General features: G+C 40.2%; 1 protein-coding gene across 1 annotated transcript in view; it reads right to left on the bottom strand.

The window, feature by feature from the left end:
* Positions 1–21566, bottom strand: part of ANK3 (ankyrin 3) — a 287134-nt gene that overhangs the window by 68536 nt on the left and 197032 nt on the right. Inside the window, exons 25-27 of the mRNA XM_040975812.1 lie at positions 19718–19820; positions 5507–5613; positions 157–381 (exon numbers count right to left, since the gene is read on the bottom strand). Of these exons, the coding sequence (XP_040831746.1) occupies positions 157–381; positions 5507–5613; positions 19718–19820 (435 nt within the window). The remainder of the gene's footprint in view (positions 1–156; positions 382–5506; positions 5614–19717; positions 19821–21566) is intronic.

Consider the following 21566-nt stretch of genomic DNA (forward strand, 5'->3'; position numbering starts at 1 on the left):
AGTCACCCAGCTTTATGACCTTCGACACTTCACTGAACATATGCTCATTCAGGTCCAACTAAGGACGTGTAACAGTAAACTCCTTGAGTTCACAAGGGCAAGGAAAATCAACATCGGGGTAGGAAGGCCAAGACTGAAATTGACAAAGTAACTTACCCTAAAAATTGTGCCCCTGCAGGACCCATTTCTACCAGCCTACTGGCTAAGCCCTCTCCTTCCACCATGGGGGGTGGGTTGGCCAGTTTATGCCTCTTTACCAATCGGCAGGTGATTCGGGTGGGGGCTGTACACTTGCGTGGAGGAATGATGATTCTCATCCCGTGGTGACGGCTGCCTCTCATGGAGCCACCTCTGGCATCCACCATAAAGCTAACCAGAAACCTGCAGAGAGAAAAAGCAGAAGCCAAATCAAAGATAGAAACTGCATTTACAGCTGGTTTAGAAGCCAAATATGACAGCAAATGTTCCCTCTTGTTCAAAGATCAATGCAAGTAAATACAGTGGAGTCACATCAAACATGCATTTCAACTTGTGCACTGGGCAAAAACTGGAGATCACAACCGATTTTTAGCAACGGTCCCCAACAAAAGCCACCCGCTTTATCAGAGATTCAAAACTATCATGAATGTTTGAAAATTGAAATAAAAACTGGCTACTGAAAGAATTCTGATGTCTAGGCACCAAAAGCTAAAATACTCCACTCTGCCTGAGAGCTGTCTGAGTTGTACCAGGTGTATCTGAACTCTCCATGGTTTTTGCCACATGCTGCTGACTATAGCCCTTCCACTCCACAGTATGTCTAAACATATCCAGCTAACAAGATGCATATTTCATCATACCCACACTCCAACTTTTACTAGAAAGATGCAAGACTTAAGAATAAAAAGCGGAAAGTGACTAAAAGTGCTAAGGCAATTTTGATGGAAAGGGATTAAAACTTTTTTGGTATAAAGATGGCCTGATGAGCAATTTAAAATAAACTACAATTGAATATGCTATAGAGCAGTACCAAAGGAAGTCAGAAATTTTTGGAAAAAAAATCTCAGTTGCATAAATCAGTCACGAAGGCTTTGTATTGAAGCTAATTAGGACCAAAAAAAAAAAAAGCCAACTACCCACTGGTAGCTATGGAAATATAAACTAATTCATTGTGTCACATGTAAGAATATACTGGAATCACTGTCTCTTGTCATGCATGAGGGGTCCCACTGTCATCACAAAGTGATAAGAGCTCTGATAACATGAGTGAGCCCAGCAGACAGAAGAGGGTGACTCAGTTAAGCTGACACCAACACATATTCTTTCTTGCATTATAACTTTCACATGTTAAAATGTACTTCATCATATTATACATTACCAATTACTGAGAGCTAGAAAATGACTTGGATTCCAAAAGCATTTTTGGGGAAAATGATAACCCCATCCATCAAAATTCTTTTGATTATCTAAAAACAGTTCTAAAACCCTGCAAATAGATTTGAAAGCTTTGCAAGAACTTCATAATTTGGGACCCTTTCTTTTAATTTTTGACCTTGAAAGATTGTACTTTTCAACAAACTATACTGGCCTGTGATTCCCACTGGAATCAGGTGATAGGATGAGGGGATCAATTTTCAATCCATCAGATTTCCAGAGCCAATTCTGATCATCAGTAAAGGGAACTTTGCTTTACACACTGTTATTGACTGTGGGCTTAACCATTTTAACTATTCTCTGAAACAACTGTCTTCAATAAAATTTTAACAATTAATCTTCGATAAAATTCTATTTTGAGACAGTGAGACCAGTAGAGGAAAGACTGATTCATTTGAAAAGGAAACAAAAGACATTCCTTTCCATTCAAAGCTACTTTCCTACTTAGACAAAAGCCCACTAGAATTGTTTCTAGTGCTAAATAATAAGAGGCTCACGTGAAATTGCTCTGAGTGCCAAAGTTTTCTTACACATACCTACTCAACAACTACTGTAGTTTAGCAATGAAGACAGGGTAGCAATATTATACAGAAGCCCAAGTCGCAATCACCCTGTACTTGGTAGTTAAAATCAACTAGTCTTTGGGAACAACAGCAGCAGAATGGATTAGAAATGATTCAAGACAAAGTCTGTATTTGAAAATTCAGTTGCGTTAATTCAAACACAGGCTGGAATATTTCCATGGTGGGACAACTGTTGCCCTGGCAGCAGTTAAGTCACAACATAGAGAGAATGATTCAGATCCAGGGTGTCTTGCACACTGCTTGACCTGAAAAGCCAAGCAAAGTTCAAGCACACAACATGGACACAATGAATGTTCAGGGAGTCAATCCATGGATACAACGGCTGTGCCATGTGCACTTAGATACTGCATAGATTGGACTCAGTGATTAATAATAGACTGATGGATGTGGAGATGGATACAGCTGGACACACAGATGAATAAGTGGAGAGGTAAGTGGGGCATACAGAGATGACCGTGGCTGAGCAGTCTGCAAGCAGTGTTAAAAAAAGATCATGAGTGTCAATATAAAGCTTCCTTGGCTACAAAGAATAACAGAATCAAATGGACTCAGATGATTTTCATGACAAACTGGAAAAATCTCTGTGTTCTGCACAGCACAGAGTTTGTAGTTGGCCATCATTAATGGCCACCTCTCAATCTAAGGTTTTCAACCTCATAAGGCCCACAGCCTGCAGGTGGGAGTCTGTGTTAACTGGGATACAGTGCTTTTATCCAGAATATTATGAAAGGGAGTAATTTGCTTTCCAAACTCATTCCTAACATACTCTATGCAAAAAAGGCATGCAACATAACTTACAGAAACAAAAGGTGATATTAAATAACACTTGCATAGTGTAAATATTTAAACTATTCAGTGAATTCTACAGTCCGTAGACTAGTACACATGAGTGTTTCTAGTTTGAGGAACAGCAGGATAACAAATGCTGAAACACTACAAACACCGATAACAATCTAATTGTGGGGAAATGCACATAAATTAAAGATACAAAAGGATGAGTCACATAAAGGACATAGTTATCACCTTGAATCATACTGAGGAAGTGGAGAAGAATAGCTGCAAAATAATTTAGAAGCAAATGGGAAAAATTAATGTAAGATAATTAGAAGCAAGCAACAGAAAATGCCAATGACAAGCAAAGGAAAAATAAAAACCATCAGCAAATGAAACCACAGCATTTGGTGTTTGTGCGACAATCTGGAAACATATTTGCTTTTATATGGCTGTATAAACTATTCCTTAGACCTGGCATTAGGGGAATATTTCCAAGTGATGCCAAGTCCACACCACCTGTCATTGCTTTGGCTTTGTTTCACATGTTCATTGTCTTCAGCACAGTTCAAGAAGAAGTCAATTTACACGTTCAGATATTATCACAGTTTCTGACATGCAGGAGATTGATTTCTCATTCTATTATGCTATGTTCCTTTACCCTCTCAGTTGCCAAACTAAATGCTTCCGTTTCACATGTAGACAACACAAAGTGATGTTTCTAAGTCTGTGCAAACTCCCCAAGTCTAACTGTAAAAACTACTCAGCCGGTCTGCTTGCTGAACAAGTTCCAAGTGTTTTGTACTTTTCTTCCAAATGTTTTTTTTTTTTTTCAGATCCACAAACATGTAGTTTAACAATTAATATTACTATAATTCCAATTACTACCAATCCAATTTTTCTGGGTTAAAGAATGAAATGTTAACAAAGATCACCAGGAAATTATGAAAGACTTTCATGTCAATCATTAGCACTTTCATGATACTGCTTACTTGTCAAAGTTGTGAGGCAAAGGTTTTATAGTTATAATTGCAATGCCATTTTGAATAACCTGTAGCAATTCTCAGATTTCCCATTTATAAAATCAGGATAATGAGTAATATCTAGCATTTAGCATCATTTGAAGGTTTAGATAAGTATTAAATGAGCAATAGACGTAAAGGATTGAGTACAGTGTCAGAAATATCAACCAGAGAAATGTGAAGTATTAATTACAATGTATTTCAATTAGAAGTAGTCATAATTTGTATGATAACTCACATAAATATACATTGTATCAAATGTGAAGTACATGCAGGTAAAATATCTGCTATTTGAAAATATACTGATTTTTATCGATTTGATAATGGAAACAGGTCACTTTAAGCCCCCTGTGTGAAACCTCACTGACCAGCGAGGCAGTCATGAGGACTGAATCTGATGTTTTGCTGGTTTGGTTTTGTTTTATTCTAAGATCTTTGATGCACATACACAGGGATTTCAAAAAGTTCATGGGTTATGGGAGGGGTGGTGGGAATCCCAGTACCTATGAAACTGTGTCACATAATACAATGTTATTTTAACAAAAGTTCATGGGAAATGGAATTTAAAAATTATTCGGTACAAAAACATATTGAATTGCATCAGTAGTTTTAGTATCATATATATTTGCTTTGAACTTTTAAAAGATTTTAAAATTTTTATTAGAAAGTCACATATATAGAAGGAGAGGCAGAGAGGAAGATTTTCCGCTCACTGGCTCACTCCCCATGTGGCTGCAATGGCTGGAACTGAGCTGATCCAAAGGCAGAAGCCAGGAGCTTCTTCTGGGTTTCCCACACAGGTGCAGAGTCCCAAAGCTCTTGACCATCCTCTCCTGCTCTCTCAGGTCACAAGCAGGGAGCTGGAAGGGAAGTGGAGCAGCCAGGACACAAACCAGCACCCATATGGGTTCCTGGTGCATAAAGGTGAGGACTTTATCCACAGGCTACTGCACCAGGCCCTGAAATTTTTTTGACTTCTAAGAAACGTGGATTTCAAAAGTACTTTCCTCTAAATGAACTTATTTCTTTTTAAGTCCATTTTCCATAAACTTTTAAAGTACTTTTATGCATTTATATACTTATTTTTCTTCTTTTAACACAACTTGCTGTAATTTTATTTTAGAAACATGGAAGCTAGCAACTGATTAAAAGTTTCAAGTTTGTACTTTAAGCTTTAATGGACCACCAACAACAGAATCATTTGTCAAATGATGGGCCTATATGCCAGGTGGAGAGCAATGAGAAAAAAAAAACAAAAAAGAGCTTACTTGTTATTGAAAAGCTATATATTAGAGTCAAATTCATTTAACATTAGAAGTGAAACACAAAGTCAGTGTAGTAAATTAACAGAAAGTCTATATCTTTCATTTATTAGAAGGAAAAATCAGATACCTAGAAAATTCATTTTAATAGTAAGCAAATTAAAGAAAAATAATTGTTCAATTTTTAAAGAGTCTAAGACCCAGATGATCAGAATAACCAAGAAATGCTGACAAACAAATAGTTGGATTTTTACTTGATGCTGTACTTTTATTAATAAAAATATAGATTTATTGCTTAGAAAAATATTTACCATGATTCATATGCCATATATACTAACGAGTATTTATTTTATATATGAGTATATTAATGTAGCTGAAGCTTGCCAAACTGAATTTACAACTCTATGTAATCAAATAATTTTAACCTTATAGGATAAAGTGACAGATGACTCACCCTGAATGAATAGGGCTTGAGACAAGATTGACATTGTCCAGCGTGTCTGCAGCCCAGCTGTAATGTCTAAGAGAATCTGAATCAAACTCCCTGGTGAATGTAAGATGCTGGAAAATAAAACAGTATGTAGTACATCAATAATCCACATTCTACATTGATTTTATATATACAAATATATTTGCTTCTGTATAAATCCAAATATACTAATATTCAAAACTTAAATTTTCCTCTATTGGTCCACATTAAAGTTCAAGTACAAGAATAAAAATAAGTAAATAAGTAAATAAATAAATAACAAATCTTGATCAATCATATTATTTTAGTTCTAACAAAGCGCTCTGGCATGGAAAAAGGAATGTCAGTCCACTAACTTCAGCTGTGATTTTAAACACTTTGACAAATCTCCAAATTAATTCTCCAAACATTATACAAATAAAAGTTTCAATTCTCAAAATAATAAGCTCAACCTAATGCCTTCTGATTCCAGGTGGGAAATAGTAGCTCATGACCGGTGCTTCTGCAGAGTCAACCAGATAAACCTGAAATGTTATTTGAATGCCTCAGAAGGCAGCTGAGGCACTGAGAGCTGATAGAGCTATATTTTGAGGCAGCTAACACTTTAAAAAGTTGATGTGACTTTTTGTGAACATTTTTAACTTCAGACAGCTAAGATTTGGATATAGTTCACCCTCCCCAATGGGATTCCCAATGAAAGAGCATGAGAGATGGTGGGTTCTCTATGAGATAACCAGTTCACAGGGGCTCTCAATAATATAATGGTGGCTTTTTCTCAAGATCAAATGTCTTTGACAAGTGAGTTAAGTCATAGAGTATTAGAATAGTTAACTGTGGGAGTGTGAGAGTGAGCTGCATGCAAGACCATCCCATGGCTTGGCCCCTTCTGGTGTGCGCTAACCACGAGGTAGCTCTCATCAGGAGCTCAGCAGGTGCTAGGCTATTCAACCTGCACAACTGCGAGCTGGCTTGACTGCTTTTCTTCATAAATCAACCAGCCTCAAGTGTTTTGTTGTAGGAATGGAGAAGGGACTGAGTTGCATCTGTCAGTCACCAACACAGAGTTCAGCTTTGAATGTACAAGGACTCCTGCTGCAGGACACATCTAGGTGGCATCAAGCAGGCGACAGTTTTTCCCTGAGAATATTTGCCAAAGATCTGAAAAGCTGATGGAGTTTTTGGGCAGCTCATGAGAATATGATTTCAGAGTTTGTAAGCTATAATGGGAAGAATACTCAAATATCATCCTAAGATTTCAAGTAAGGATGCAGGAGAGCCAGAGATAAACTAAAGATGGTTTTAGACATACCAGCCTCATTTCTGCAAAAAAAAAAAAAAAATCATGATCCATGATTGGATTAAACCGAGCAGCCACTACTTCTTTTCTCAGTAGATAGAGACAATGAACACTCTCAGGAATTAACATATTACTATCAAGTACATCCACACTTTATTATTATTATTATTATTTTAGAAACTATGTCCAACATAAATTGAAAATTAGTTCAGGATGGCCAGGGCATACAAACAAAAGCAAAAAGATGAAACAAGACAAAGCAAGTCAGATGCTATAAACAGCTCATTCCAATTTTGAGGTACATTAGCAACAACTTTATAATATCAATTACAAGTTCATCTAAGGAAATAAGAAAAAATATACTGAAAGGTTGAGAATTCAACTGAACATCAGCATATAAACAAAAGAAACAAATGGACATTTGTACAATTCCTTGTCAATCTTCTTGACTTTGGCATGATAGGAAAACAGGGTTAGCAACACAAGAAGAGGGGCAGGAGATTGGTTCATTTCCCCAGTTCACAACAGCTGAGTCTGAGACTGCCAGAGTCTCAGAACTCTATCCTGGTAGCCCAAGTGGGTGGCAGGGATCCAGGTGTGTGAACCATCATCTTTAACAGCAAATTCTTGGAAGATATACAGTGCCCAATTGAAGAACTAAGCCAATAATAAGGAAAGCATGTAACCCAACACAAAAGAAGACAAAGGCACTTTTCAGGATAATAATGAAGGACAAACCAGGAGAACATCCAAGAACTGGATGAACAAGCAAGACCTCTAAGTCAAGAATTGGGAGGATGAGATTGACAGAATACCTACAGCCACTGAGAGATTTATAAAAGCAGGGGAAAGTTTGTGAGTTGGAAAGTCATACGCAGGGAACACCAAGTATATGAAAAACTGTTGAGAAAATATTGTGTTAAAAAGATAAAGCAACAAGAAATATGCCACATCTGTGAGCAGCACACACACACACACACACATAAGGTAAGCTTTAAATACTGATAAAGTATAACCAAAATTAAAAAAAAATTTTTTTCCAGGAAGTGCAAGGCTGTGGAGTGTGCATGTTTGGTTCCGATATCAGAGAACTGGACTGAGTCCAGACTGCTCAGATTCTTATCCAACTCCCTGCCAAGGCACCTGAGAAACAACAGATCATTGCTCAACTGCCTGAGTCCCTGGTTACTCTATGAGAGCCCTGGATGAATTCCTGGCTGCTAGCTTCTGCTTGGTTCAGCCCAGATGTTATAGCCATTTGCAAAGTAAACCTGTATCTGTGAGATCTATCTTCTCTCTTTCCCTACTTCTCCTTCTCACCGACCCCCCACTGCCTTTCTAGTTACCTTTCCCTCTGTTATTCTGCCTTTTAAATAAACATTTAAGAAAAATCGGCCCTGGAATCAAGCTGAAAAATAATTTGTAGAATGTCTCTATGGAGGTTACTATCTCATGCAGCTCATAGGAAAATGTCAAAATGAATGAAGAACTGCTTTCTCTGCATTCGATATGGGAAGGTACATGAGATGGCAAAGTATACAACTAATAGTCTAAGGAGGAATCCTGTGTTGTGGTGCAGTGAGTTAAGGTGCCACCTCCAATGTGCATACCCCACATGGGTTCTCCTCATGTGTTGGCTACTCCACCTCCTATGCAGTTTCCTGGGTAAGCAGTGGAGGCTGGCCAGATTACTTGGGTACCTGACACCCTCATGGAGGACCCAGATGGAATTCCAGGTTCCTTCCTTTCCTCCCTCCATCATGGTTCCCCACCACCACCACGACTTTGACTTTCAAATAAATAAATCTTTTAGAGTCTACTGAAAAAAAAATCACTTCAGAGCATTCCCATATTCTAAATGGGCTTGTGGAAGATGAGGAGTTAATTTTATTCTGCCCTTATTAGACAGTTACTTGTATTAACTTTTACAAACCCCAACCAACCAATCATCAGGAGGGCAAAATACCTAACACACAATGGTGCTGCTGTTGGATTTTTTTTTAAGTAGGGAAGGGAACCAGTGGGAGGTAGATGAACAAAAAACTTTAATTCTTACATTTGGAGCCCCTAGGGTGATTTTTTCATCAAGAACTTTTAAAAATAAGTTCTGATAAATAAGTAATATCATTCCTCTTTAGTAATTACAGTGAATTATTTACTTTGGGAACTCTTAGAAACATGTGCTGGTGACATTAATTATTGAGACGAGTTATAGCACACAAAAAGGTATCGCTGCCATCATGTAATATGCATCAAGGCTGTAGTGTGCCAACACTCAGCACTGCACGGCCCACCAAGGCTTCCTTCTGCTCCTTTATTCTTGCAACTTGTTGCCACTCAATGAAGATTTGTTAGAGCATAATGAGTAAAAGTCAACCTGATTCAAAACAATGGGCTCAGGTATCTATAACAGCTCCACATAGTAAGCTGTGAAAACGTTTTTATGTGCCACAGTAATCCCTCTTCTGAATCATGATTTTTTTCAGAGGTTTGTTCACGTTTGTGTTTAGACTTAAATACATTTCAGTAGCCTTAGTACTAGAAAACAAAACACTCTTTCTGCATGGTACCCATCAAAATATGACACAAGTCCACCAACCCAAAGCAATAGTTATATAAAACAATATTGAACTGATACCTTGATTTCCAAAGTATGACTTCAAATACTCATTTATACAGATGAGTTTACTTAACCATGAAATTTCACCTATCTACTGTAATAAGCAGGACATCACAGTATCAAAGAAAAGCATTACCTCCATCTTGTTATGGAATATGAAGACTTTTAAAGGTTTTTAAAAATTAATTTATTTTTATTGGAAAGTCAGACATACAGAAAGATCTTCTGTCTGTTGATTCACTTCCCAAGTAGCTGCAACTGCTAGAGCTGAACCCATCCAAAGCCAGGAGCCAGGAGCATCTTCCAAATCTGCCATGTAGGCACATGGTTCCAAGACTTTGGGCTGTCCTTGAGTGCTTTCCCAGACCACAAACAGGGAACTGGATGGGAAGTGTGGCTGCCAGGATTAGAACCGGTGCTTATATGGGATCCCAGCGCATGCTACGCAAGGATTTTAGCCCCTGGAGGCTATCATGCTCAGTGCAGGATATGAAGACTTTCAAAAGGATAAACAGATACCACAAATGATGGTTAAAGATGAACTACAACATGATTCTTTGCTTTCCTGCAGCTTTAAAAAGAATTTTTTCTCAGGATTTAAGCATGTGCTTTGGCCCTGAAGTTCAATCACAGGATTGGATTTAGAAATTGCCTTTGCTGCTCATTAACAGAAAACCTTTTTTCCCCCACTGTGTTTTCTATTTTGGAAAGGCAACTCAGTCGTCGAGCTGTGCACCCCTCCCTGCTCTGCTCTTTCACACTCACGTTGGCCACTCTGTTCCCTTCTAGAACAGTCGAGTAAGTTCTATGAGTGGTGAGTTTCACAAAGGTAGTAACAGGCTCAGTGAAATTCAGGTTGCTCTCTCTGAGGTTCAGGTTGAGCACAGTCAGTCACTGGATATGGGAGCCTGCTTCTGCCTCCTCCTTTTTAAATTGAGGATCAGATGATATGGGACTGAAGTGAAAAAGAAGGTCCAAAGTCTGGCAGAAATGCCAGCACTGGTACTGAATTATTGTCCCATATCAGAAAACCTTTTATGTTTTTCAATGAACTTTCATATCTATATTTGTGAAAATTTGATCCATTTATGTCAGAAAAGAGTGAGGACAAACATAATCTAGCCTCAACACTATCTTTATTAATGGAGACAGGGTGTGTCTATCAAACACATCTTACATGGCCCACGTGCCAACGCCCAGGACTGCACATTTGGCTAAAAGAATATACCTCATACATATTTGAATCTTATTTATTAACATAAAAATGTCTCAATTCCTTTGTTAGCAACACAGTTACAACCTACTGAGTATTAGCTTAATGGCAAGGACTGTTTCGAGTCTTGATGTTCATTAGTTTTTTGAGAGTCTATTGGATCTGGAAGTAATACTGGATTTATTTTGTGTATGCGAAGGCTGAAGTTCAGGAAAACTTCAAAAATCTGGAAGCTCAAAGTCAACACTTAGCACTTGTTAGTTTTAGTAGAATGTGACGCTTAAAGGAAAAATCACAGTTACCTTCTACTTCATGTAAAAAATATGAATATCATTTTTCATCTTGAAGACAAAAATACTACTAAATTAAAATGCACATCCTTCAATAGAGTTCAAAACCTGACTAATGGTGATATCACTGTCTCCAAGAGCTTAATACTTTCCCAAAATAGTGTCATACTAGCCCTATTCATTTAGGGAAGAGGACAGCAAGTACATGCCAGCCTGGCAAATTAGGACACACCCAAACACGCAGGCCTGGGAATAAATGTTTAGGCAGCAAAAGAAGAGGCAGAAAGAAGAAAAAACTTGCAAAGAAAAGAGACAGAAATCCAATTAAGGCTAAGATTGGGTAAATCTCCAGATTTCTGCCCATTAGTACTCAGTGTTGAAGATACCTGTTAAGATCCAGCCCTGACTCGGCCGTCTTTGTGTCTGCCAGCCCTACCACCACTGCGAGTCTATGAAAGGCAGGAGTCCTGCGAATTAATGGGTGACTTTGACAGGCTAATATTAGCAGCACTGGGCACATCGTTCAAAGTAATGGTCACATGTGAAACCCAGTGCATCTAATCAGGAACATTTTAAACACAAGTCGGTTGAGTAATAGCTGGATGACAGAAGACAACTAGGAGCCCAGGCTTTGTCAAAGCTGAGGGACTTGAAGATGTGTTTCTCTACTCAAAGAACAAGATGACGTGGATTGGAGCTGGCTGGTGTCACTCCATGGCTCAGCGAATGGCAAGTCCAAAACTCCAGCAAAACTCCATTTCTACATTGGGGGTGATGAGCAAATCAACCATCCATCCCGACTTCCTGTGACAGTGGGGTGACCCAAACAATGTGAGAGTGAGTTGGAAATCCTAAATGGTGATACAAACGAATAGGTATTACAGTATAGCTCCTAGATTTTTAATAAAGAAGGTAAATGTATATAATGTTGATTCCCTGTAAGTAGATTTTTAGGATAGGTCTTACTTCTTCACTTGTAAGTAGTGAGAACCGCCCACTGGATTAAACAAGCAAAGTGGCTTTGCTCCGTGATATACTTGCATACACATCATCTCCTGGGCTAAGACTTGCCTTACTTTGCCTGTTAGAGTGGTACTACCTCCTAGTGATGATCAGGGTAGCTGCTGTAAGTATTCATCAGGTCGACATTCTATTCTGTGCTATCTCACCCATCACTTGGGGAACATCGGGCAGATTCAGTGCTTCTCTCAACCCTGGGCCTTCGGATAGTGCTGATGAGGATACCTATTTCATGAGGTGTCCGGAAGCATGAAATTAGGTGGTTCACTTGATAAAAGATGGTGGCAGGTATTGCACTAGGCACTGTCGTTTTTGTAACCCTTATTGATACTGAGCAAAATGGCAAAATTCCATCTAAACAGATGACATGTCAGTTTGGACTTTCAGCACAACTACTTTGAAGCATTGTGTGTGTGTGTGTGTGTGTGTGTGTGTGTGTGTGTGTGTGTGTGTGTGTTAGAAAATATCACCAGAACCCACATGGGAGCCAGCTCATGTCCTGGCTGCCCCAATTCAGATGCAGCTCACTGTAAGTGTGTTGGGAAAGCAAAGGAGAATGGCCCAAGTACTTGAGATTTTGCTATCCATGAGGATGATCTGGAAAAAACTCCAGGCTCCTGGCTTCAGGCTGGCCCAGTCCCAAAGAATGCAGTCATCTGAGAAGAAAACCAGTGGCTAGACAATGTCTATCTGTAAGTAACTTTTAAATAACCATTCAAAAAAATAAAACTCATTAAAAAACTTGATTCAAACAGCAAAAATTAAGGACAGTATAATGAGGAAAGCAGGCTTTTTCCCTCCTAAGATATTTTTCCTGAAACCAACTGTGTTATCCTCAAGACTTATCTTGAGGGCCTGGTGTGGTAGCCTAGTGGCTAAAGTCTTGCTTTGAAAGCTCGGAGATCCCATATGGGCACCGTTTCTAATCCTGGTGGCCCTGTTTCCTATCCAGCTCCCTGCTTGTGACCTAGGAAAGCAGTTGAGGAAGGTCCAAAGCCTTGGGACCCAGCTCCCGTGTGGGAGACCTGGAAGAAGCTCCAGGTTCCTGGCTTCAGATGGGCTCATCTCCGGGCATTGTGGTCACTTGAGGAGTAAATCAACAGACGGAAAATCTTCTCCATCTCTCCTCCTCTCTATATCTGACTTTCCAATACAAACAAAATAAACATTTTTTTTTAAAAAAAAAAGACTTATCTTGAGAGTAAAACATAATTCATAATGAAGCTCATCTCCTTGGGATTTCCATATCAGACTGATTTCAGGATAAATTAGCCGTGAACCTCCACGAAAGAAGGTGACTCAAGGTCGGCGAGTAAGCCCAGCCTGTCATGTCAAGTCCAGCTCAAAATGACTGCCCTGGCTGTCCTGCTGTGCCTCTCCCAAGTCACAGTAGCACCCTCTGTACCTTGCAAAACACCTGCAATCTTGCTGACCAATCTCCGAGAGGTGTGGAGTGGATCACCTGCGTACCGCTGGCGAGGCACTTTGCAGACGGCAGGCACGGTATCAAATGTCACTAATCAGAGGTACTTATCTTCCCCGGCACTATCTTGAACAAATCTTGAATCTGAGACTGGCTGCCTTCTGACACCAGGCATATTTCTGAGCTCCGCTTAGAACCGGCTTCAGTGAAAGAAACAGGGAGGTCCATTTGCTGCTCTGTGGGTGGGGGGTGGAATAGGGTGGAGAACTAGAAAAGGAAAATCTGACAGTAGCTTGGTGAGCCTTTGGAGGATGGATTTTTCTCTTCTCCCATACTGACGTCACTGAAAGATGCCTACATAAAAACAACACACAGTTTCTCCGGAAGACTCTCCCATTTGTATCAAGTAGAACAAGGCACATTATATAACTAAACATAACCAAGTCATTGCTTGAGTTGCAAAAAAAAAAAAAAAAAAAAGATCAGGTGCAACTCAAAAGGCACCATAATCCGAGGTGGTAAGACAAGTCCTACAGGGTGGAATATGTGACAGCTGCCTTCACGTACATGGTGGCCATCATGAGGCTCCAGCATCATTTACAGGATTCCCTCCAGCATCACTCCAGCAGCCAGAGCCACTGTTTCTGCAATAGTTTGTATTTTACTTTGGAAGCCAGTCACTATGGCAGGGCTGGCCCCTTGTCTCCTGCAGCGTAAACTGTGTGTACGATTCTGGTCTGAAGGAGTAAGCCTGCAAAAGGAAAATGATTTGGTGCAAAAGGGGAAGCAAGCCAAAGTGCTCAGCCTCTTGCTTTCTTTAATCCTTAATCAGCAGAAAGGAAAGGAAATGGAAAGTGTGTGTTTTATAGAGATCAACTGGCAAAGATCTTGGTTTTGTTGTGTTAAAATTAAGAACTCTTTAAGGTGTGTTTTTCTTAAAAAAAAATTTACTTGTTTGAAACCCACACACACACACACACACACACACACACGCAGAGGGGTGAGAGAGATCGATCTTCTACCCACTAATTCACTCCCGAGTCGACACAATGGCTAGCTCTGGGCCAGGCTGAAACCAGGAGCCAAGAGCTTCATCTCTCCCACACACGGCAGGGGCCTGAGCAGTCAGGTCATCTCAGTGTTCTCCCGGGCATATGTGCAAACAGCTGGATTTGGAAGTGGAACAGACAGGATGAGAACTGGTGCTCAGATATGGAATGCCCATTTCACGGGCTATGGCTTAACCCACAGTGCCACAGTGTTAGTTCTAAAGAATTCCTGATTTTTTTTTCTTTTTTGTGAAAAAGAGAAAGAGAAAAAGAAATTTTTGGTATATAAATATCCAACTTTATACCTATTCTTCTCAATCATATCTTTTTCCTATTTTGTTAAAATTAGATTTCTTCATTTTCACAAAGTAAGCCTGAAGTAATAGAATCTCAAGATAGAATGGCGTGTTAAACTTCTGTGTTGTGCATGCTAGGGTGACTAACTCCAGTGACAAGCAAATTGAGAGAGAGCCAGATTAGGGGTGGCCTGTGGCCGGGCTGCCCTCGCCCCTTGCTGGCATACTTGGTTCAGTCTGAGCTCCTGCTGGCTGCTCCAACTTCCTGCTAAACCACCTTCTGGAGGCAGCAGGAGCTGGTTTCCGGATTTTGGTGTCATTTGCAAGACTGGACTGACAATCAGGCTTTAGCCTGGCATAGCCCCGGCTTTTGCCAGCATTTGAGGAGAGAACCAGTGGATAGAAGGCCTCTTGGTGTTTCTCTTTCTGCCTTACAAATCAAGTGAAAAACAAAATTAAAGGAAACTTAAGATTAAACGGGAACAAGGAAGTATCTCCCCCATGAGTGGGTAAAGGCTGAAATTAAACGACTGGTTTATACGGCACGAAATTCTGACAGGCACGAACTTCAGGAGTGGCCGACTCCAGGCACAGCTCCAACGATGGGAGGAATCATGTTTTCAATTGCTCGACTCACAGCAACTTCAGATTTATGCCATCCTTACAGCCTCGCAAGCTAAGTGGAGCCGGGATTTTTTCAGTGGTTACATAAGGCTCTGTCTGATTTGAGTCTTCATTAGATTGCCAGGTTTTACTTTTCATCCTAAATATTCCCCATAATCCAGGAAAATAAATTCTAAATTGCCAGGTCTGGTCCTCAACCTCTTTGGGGAAGAGAATTTTCTATTGCTTCTACACTTATTGACTGAGACCCAAAGCAGAGTCAGATCCCAGCAGTGCTCTTGAAAGAAGTGGGTACAAAACCCTGGAGGGGTGAATGCCGACAAAAACAACTTATCAGGAGTGACTTCGGCTGACCACCACCCCCCAATTTGGGTAACTCTGTGAGGAACCACATTGGATTAAATGTTTTTGCCCGTCATTATAACTTTTTCAGTCTTACAAGTATTTCTTAGCCTGCTAAGTATAGGGTACTTAAAAAAACTTTTGTGGAAAATGGGATTAAAAGATATATTTACTTGTAGCGCAAAGTCTACACACAGGAGAACTCTTCAAACAGTATGTGAAAAATGTACCTTCTGATAAAATGGATTTCAAAAAAAGCTTTGGCACCAAATTAAGTGTACCTGTTAAGTTGACATTCCCACAAACTTTCTGAAGCCCCCTCCCAGTATATGGGTTACAGGGAGACAGTCTGGAGCCAGATGGCCGCACAGGCTTTTTGCCCTCAGCTTGCCTCCCTTTCTTCAGCTTTCTAATGGAATGGAGAAATCATCTCATAGGAGTGGCTGTGATTTGAGTATGTTCCCCAAAAGGTCCTTTTGGGGAAATCTGATCCTCAAATTCTTATGCTAATAGCTTTTGGGAATAAGGCCTTTGAGTGGCAATTCTGATCAGATGTTGTTGTTGGGATGGGGTCTCCCATGAGTGCGTAACTGGTTTAATGAGTAGAGGATCAAGCCAGCACCCACTCTCGCCATGTTAGGATGCAGCATGAAGGACCATGCAAGTGGCAATGCCCTGGATTTGGACCTGGCAGCCTCTACAGTTGTGAGACAAATAAATGCCTGCTCTTTATAAATTCCTTGGTCTCAGGCATCTTCTCAGAGCAACAGAAAACAGACAAAGGTAGGGCTCAATGAGAAATACGTTAATACAGGGGAAGCCCTTAGACTAGACCCTGTACCTAGCAAGAGCTCCACATGAGCTCTTTCCACAACCATCATAAACGTTCCCATCAAGATGGCTCCTGACACTTACGGCATCTGGTGAATAACATTCAGTGAGGAATACTGGCCTGATCTGCATCACACACGGGGATTACGGCAGCCATGCCAGGCAGTTGCTTTCAGTAATTATGTCAGAAGAAATGAAAGCAGCCGTCTGCTGCCTTCATCCCAGGCCCTCAGGCTTCAGGCTGGACTCAACCCCTGTCTGTCTTTGTTGCTCCTGTTTGGAGAAAGGGCTGCTTCCCTGCATAGATGCTGCTCTGAAACAACCACACATGAATCTGTACTTACACATTAGATGCTGATTAGCCAATACAGGTACACTCACAGAGCCTCCTCTCTGCATTGCCTTAGTTTGGGGATTCACATGGAGCTTGTGTCTGTCCTCTCCTGCCTTCCCAGATGCATCAGCAGGGAGCTGGGTCAGAAGTGGGCAGCCAGGCTCCAACTGGTGCCCATAGGTCACAGTGTTGCAGGCTACATAGTAACTTCACTCCTTATACCACAGTGCCAGCCTCTTCTTAGTAGACTTCCACAGAGTAATGACATTCTTTTACATAGCCTCTCTTTCAAGAAATTCACCCTTTTTCCTCTCTTCTGGAATTAGAACTAGGGACTAGTGAAGTTAAGACACCTTTTTCAGAATTTATATTTCTGCTTCCTATAAGTTCTTATCTTGAAGTTGTCTTTAAAAATAGTTGAACAAATTTTTAAATGATTATTAATATATCCTCCAACTTAGATGAACCACTAGCATTTAACCATATTTGCTTCACCTTTTATGCACACATGTGTACGTGTTTTGGGCTGCAATGTGTGGAAATAAATAGCTTATTTAAAAACAACTTCATTCCTGAAAATTTCAGCATTGAATAGTGATAGTTTCCTATGCAGCCTCAATACCATTGAAAATTAATAATTTCCATATATATCCATATTTATATATTTGTATTCATTTAGGCTTTTAAAAAATGCCTCTATTGCCCCTAACATGGCTCTGTGCCATATATATATATTTTTTTTTTTCAACTTTGTTAATCCAGCATGACCCTGTACAGCCCTGGTAACCTCATGTACTCATCAAACATGCTGGTTCTACAAAGAATGCCCATCAGTCCACAGGGTACTGTGAAATTATTAAAGCAATTGCTTTTTTCCACTGTTTTCAAGATATTTTGTTTTCCTCAAGATTTAAAACACCCTATGCTCTCCATTTAGCTTGCAGAAACATTCAGAAAGTAAACAAGAAGTGGTTCTGGAATTTAGACAGCAACAAGTTGGCTAAAAGAACAAGAGTTTGACTTTGTAAATTCTCCTTGTCTTTTATCTCTTTTCACAATCCTTCATTCTGAGTCTACGCTGCCCCTTCATTCTACCTGAGTAAGCACATCTTGGTAAGGGCCACAATCACACCTCATCAGCAATCTTGTTTTACACAAGACAAAGGTGTCTCCTTTCACTTGCAATTTTATACATTTCCTTGCGAAATGGACACTTTTACACTTACAAATGGTATTAATAATATATCCACCAACATCTCATTTCAAACGGGAACATGGAGAGAACATGATTAACTGCCTAGCAGAATGAACCAACCAAGAATGCAATGAGTTCTTCAGAATATCCCAACCGATCTCTACAGGGTGACACTGTACATATGCTTTGGCCTCATTATTTGAGATCAAGGCTTTCTCAGGGGCTAACAACATTTAAGCCCATGCCTTGCTTCTGTACCTATACTCTTTTTTGCAAAGTGTTATTTAATTTATTTATTTATTTGACAGTGGAGGGTGTGTGAGGGTGTGTGAAGGTGTGTGTGTGTGTGTGTGTGTGTGTGTGTGTGTGTGTTATGGGGGCAAATTTCTTCTGAATCACTTATTTCACCTCTATAAAAGTTTCCTTGATTGGGCCCGGCGCGGTGGCGCAAGTGGTTAGGTCCTCCCCTTACACACCTGGGATCCCATATGGGCGCCGGTTCTACCCCAGCAGCCCCACTTCCCTTCCAGCTCCCTGCCTGTGGCCTGGGAAAGCAGTCGAAGACGGCCCAAAGCCTTGGGACTCTGCACCCGCGTGGGAGACCCAGAAGAGTCTCCTGGCCTCGGATTGGCATAGCATTGGCCATTGCGCTCACTTGGGGAGTGAATCATCGGATGGAGGATCTTCCTCTCTGTCTCTCCTCCTCTCTGTATATCCGCCTTTCCAATAAAAAAATAATAAAAATAAATCTTTAAAAAAAAGTTTCCTTGATTAAGGATACTTTACGGAATGTAAATGGAATATTAGTAATTGTAGGGCCCTGTGAAGTACAGTGCACATCAGGCTACTGGTTGCCTAGCTTCTCACTATGCTATGGTAAGTAATTATCACCTATTCATTAGCTTTAATTCGTCCTCAATGTGCAAGGGAATATGCCCAGCATACCTTTACCAAGTATTGACATTGCTTAAATACTGAAAGCCTGCTTCAAAATTCATAAAACCAAGTATCAAGAGTATCCAGAAATTATTCTACAAACATCTCAAGCTCTTCCTGCAGGATTATGATGCCAGGATTGCTTCTATCAACTCATTGTGTATTCAACAACCATTATTAAAAAGAAAAGAATGCACAGACATGAAACAAACCTAGCAGAGATTCAGGGAGCAAGTAAAATACCATCACATCTTGAGAAGGCCCATCACAGGCGGAAGTGAAGTCAGTGAATCAATGACACAACCCATCTCATCTGTAATGGCTTATTAAAAACAATTCTAACAAACTTCAACGTTCATATATGTTTTTTTAAATTAATAAAATACATATTAATGTGGGCATCTGCAACTTTACCAATGACTATCAATTCTACCTGAAAAATTTTAAAACAGATTTTACCCAGAGATGAGAAAATTATTTATACCTTTTTGAGACTTTCTAAGTTCCTCTCTGGGGACCTGGAGGGACTCAGTTACAGAAAACAATGGTAGTTAAGTATACAGTACAACTGACTTTTGTCTTTTACTGGTTAATGCCAGAAGATTTACAAACACAAACTCTAACAGGTAGAAATATGCATTTTTTTTCATCACAGGACAAAGAGCTTGATTTCACCAAACCAATGCAAACTTAATAATCAAATAACACCTTATAAAGGACACATACCTGCTCTTTGGATGGCACGAGGAGTTCTTCAATCATCATGCTGTCCCGGGCATAGGAACTTCTGTTCAAGGTGTAAGACCTATCCGAACTGAAGGAGCGGAGGCTGTTGTATTTACAGTTAACCATTCACAGTAGTAGATGATGATGAGATGAATAAAAGAAAATTAATGCATGCAACTTCAAAAACAGGCAAGATGGCTAAAAATATCAATAAATGTTTTCTTTTCAAGGAAATCAAGGACATCATCAAAAATAAAATGCCTTATATTTGAGGAAATGTCTTAGGCATAGACAAACTTGGGATCAGGTTTGTTTGCAATTGGGCCAATTGGTGTTATGCATGGAATGCGTGAGAACTTTGGATGTTTCTCTTTGATGCTGAACCAATGTGACACCTGAGGAGTAACAGGTGACTCTAGATAACTGATAATTAAGGAGTTTTTTTTTCCCCTAGGGTAAGGCCTTATGGGAGAGCCTCCTCTTTCTGGTCCACGTCTGTTTGTACTATTGTATGGAATCATGTTTGGTATAAATGCATCTGGTTATGTCTTTGGCAACACTAGCTAGGGGCTTAAAATTTAGAGAGCTCTGGTTCGCAGTTGACACTCACAGAAACCAATAAGAAGGAAGCAGCATTACCAATGTACCTTGCAAGATCCTCCTTAACATTCAAATTCCTCTTACTGTTTCTTCTTGGCCTTGAACTCCCTAGAGGACAACATCCTCGGTTTCCTGACACAGCACCATGACCTCTAGACCACAGGAAAAGACTGCAGGGGGCAGCTTGTCCATGGCACTCTTGCATATATTTACAGGGATCAGGCAGGCCCAAGCTAGGATACAAGTAAGGCTTGGCAGAATGAATATCCATGGTCTTCCAAGAGAAGAGGAGAGGATGCAAGCTTGTTGCGAACTGTTGTGAAATATTCTCCCATCTTCCCTTGGAAGCTGGCATGAATAGCTTTTCACTACTTCTTTCTAAGGAGATCTGACTTTTCTGTCCTGCTGTTCTTATAACTGAGCTGCAGAACAGAAGTCTAGAAAAGCCTCTTCACCGACGGAGTATTCCACAACCAGCTCTGTAGACAAGCGCCCTCCTCTGGCAGACCCTCTTGTGCTTACAAAGAGCATGGGATGGTAGCATCTTTCAGTTCCTTCTTCTCCTGCCTACATAATAATTTTCCCGTATATTGTATCTCTCCTGACCAAACCATTCAACTGTTGACTTGGACTTCCCTTGTGTTTGACAGGGCAAAGCGTAAAGAGCAAGAATTTCTTGCTTTGCACAAAAATGATTTCCTTTTCCCACCACTTCTCAAGCAAACAATGTAGAAGAGTGTGGTTATTTTACATCAAGATATGGAGAGCCCTAATGTTATAAGCATATTGTAAGCATCTACACAGATAGATAGCAAACATTCTTCTAGATTTATAGCTTCAGCTTTCAGAGGAATTCAGGTGGTTTCGGGCTCTCTCAATAGTCAATCTCCAGTCATTTTGTACTTAGCAAATATTTATTACATGACTATACTGAGTATCATCCCCACATAGAGGAGCTTCCCAAGCAAGCCACAGAACTGATCCTTTGTATTTGCCCAACCAGCCCTCTGTGTCCAATCAGGTGATCCACGGCTCTTCACTTTCTCCATGTCAGTTGCAAGACATTTCTATTAGTCTTCATTTCTCGTCCTTCCCCTCTCTTAGATGCTCAGAAGCCTGCTAACATTAGAAGTCAGCTCTTCAGCTCAACACTGTCCCACAGCACTTGGTGCTTCGAGGGAGATGTGCTAAAGCGAAGCTGCCCAGTAACTAGTGACCACAAGCGGCCAAGGAACCTGGCTCCTGGGAC

The sequence above is a fragment of the Ochotona curzoniae genome, unplaced genomic scaffold (genome assembly GCF_017591425.1).
Source record: "Ochotona curzoniae isolate NIBS_2020 unplaced genomic scaffold, NIBS_Ocur_1.0 contig_2692, whole genome shotgun sequence".
Taxonomy (NCBI): domain Eukaryota; kingdom Metazoa; phylum Chordata; class Mammalia; order Lagomorpha; family Ochotonidae; genus Ochotona; species Ochotona curzoniae.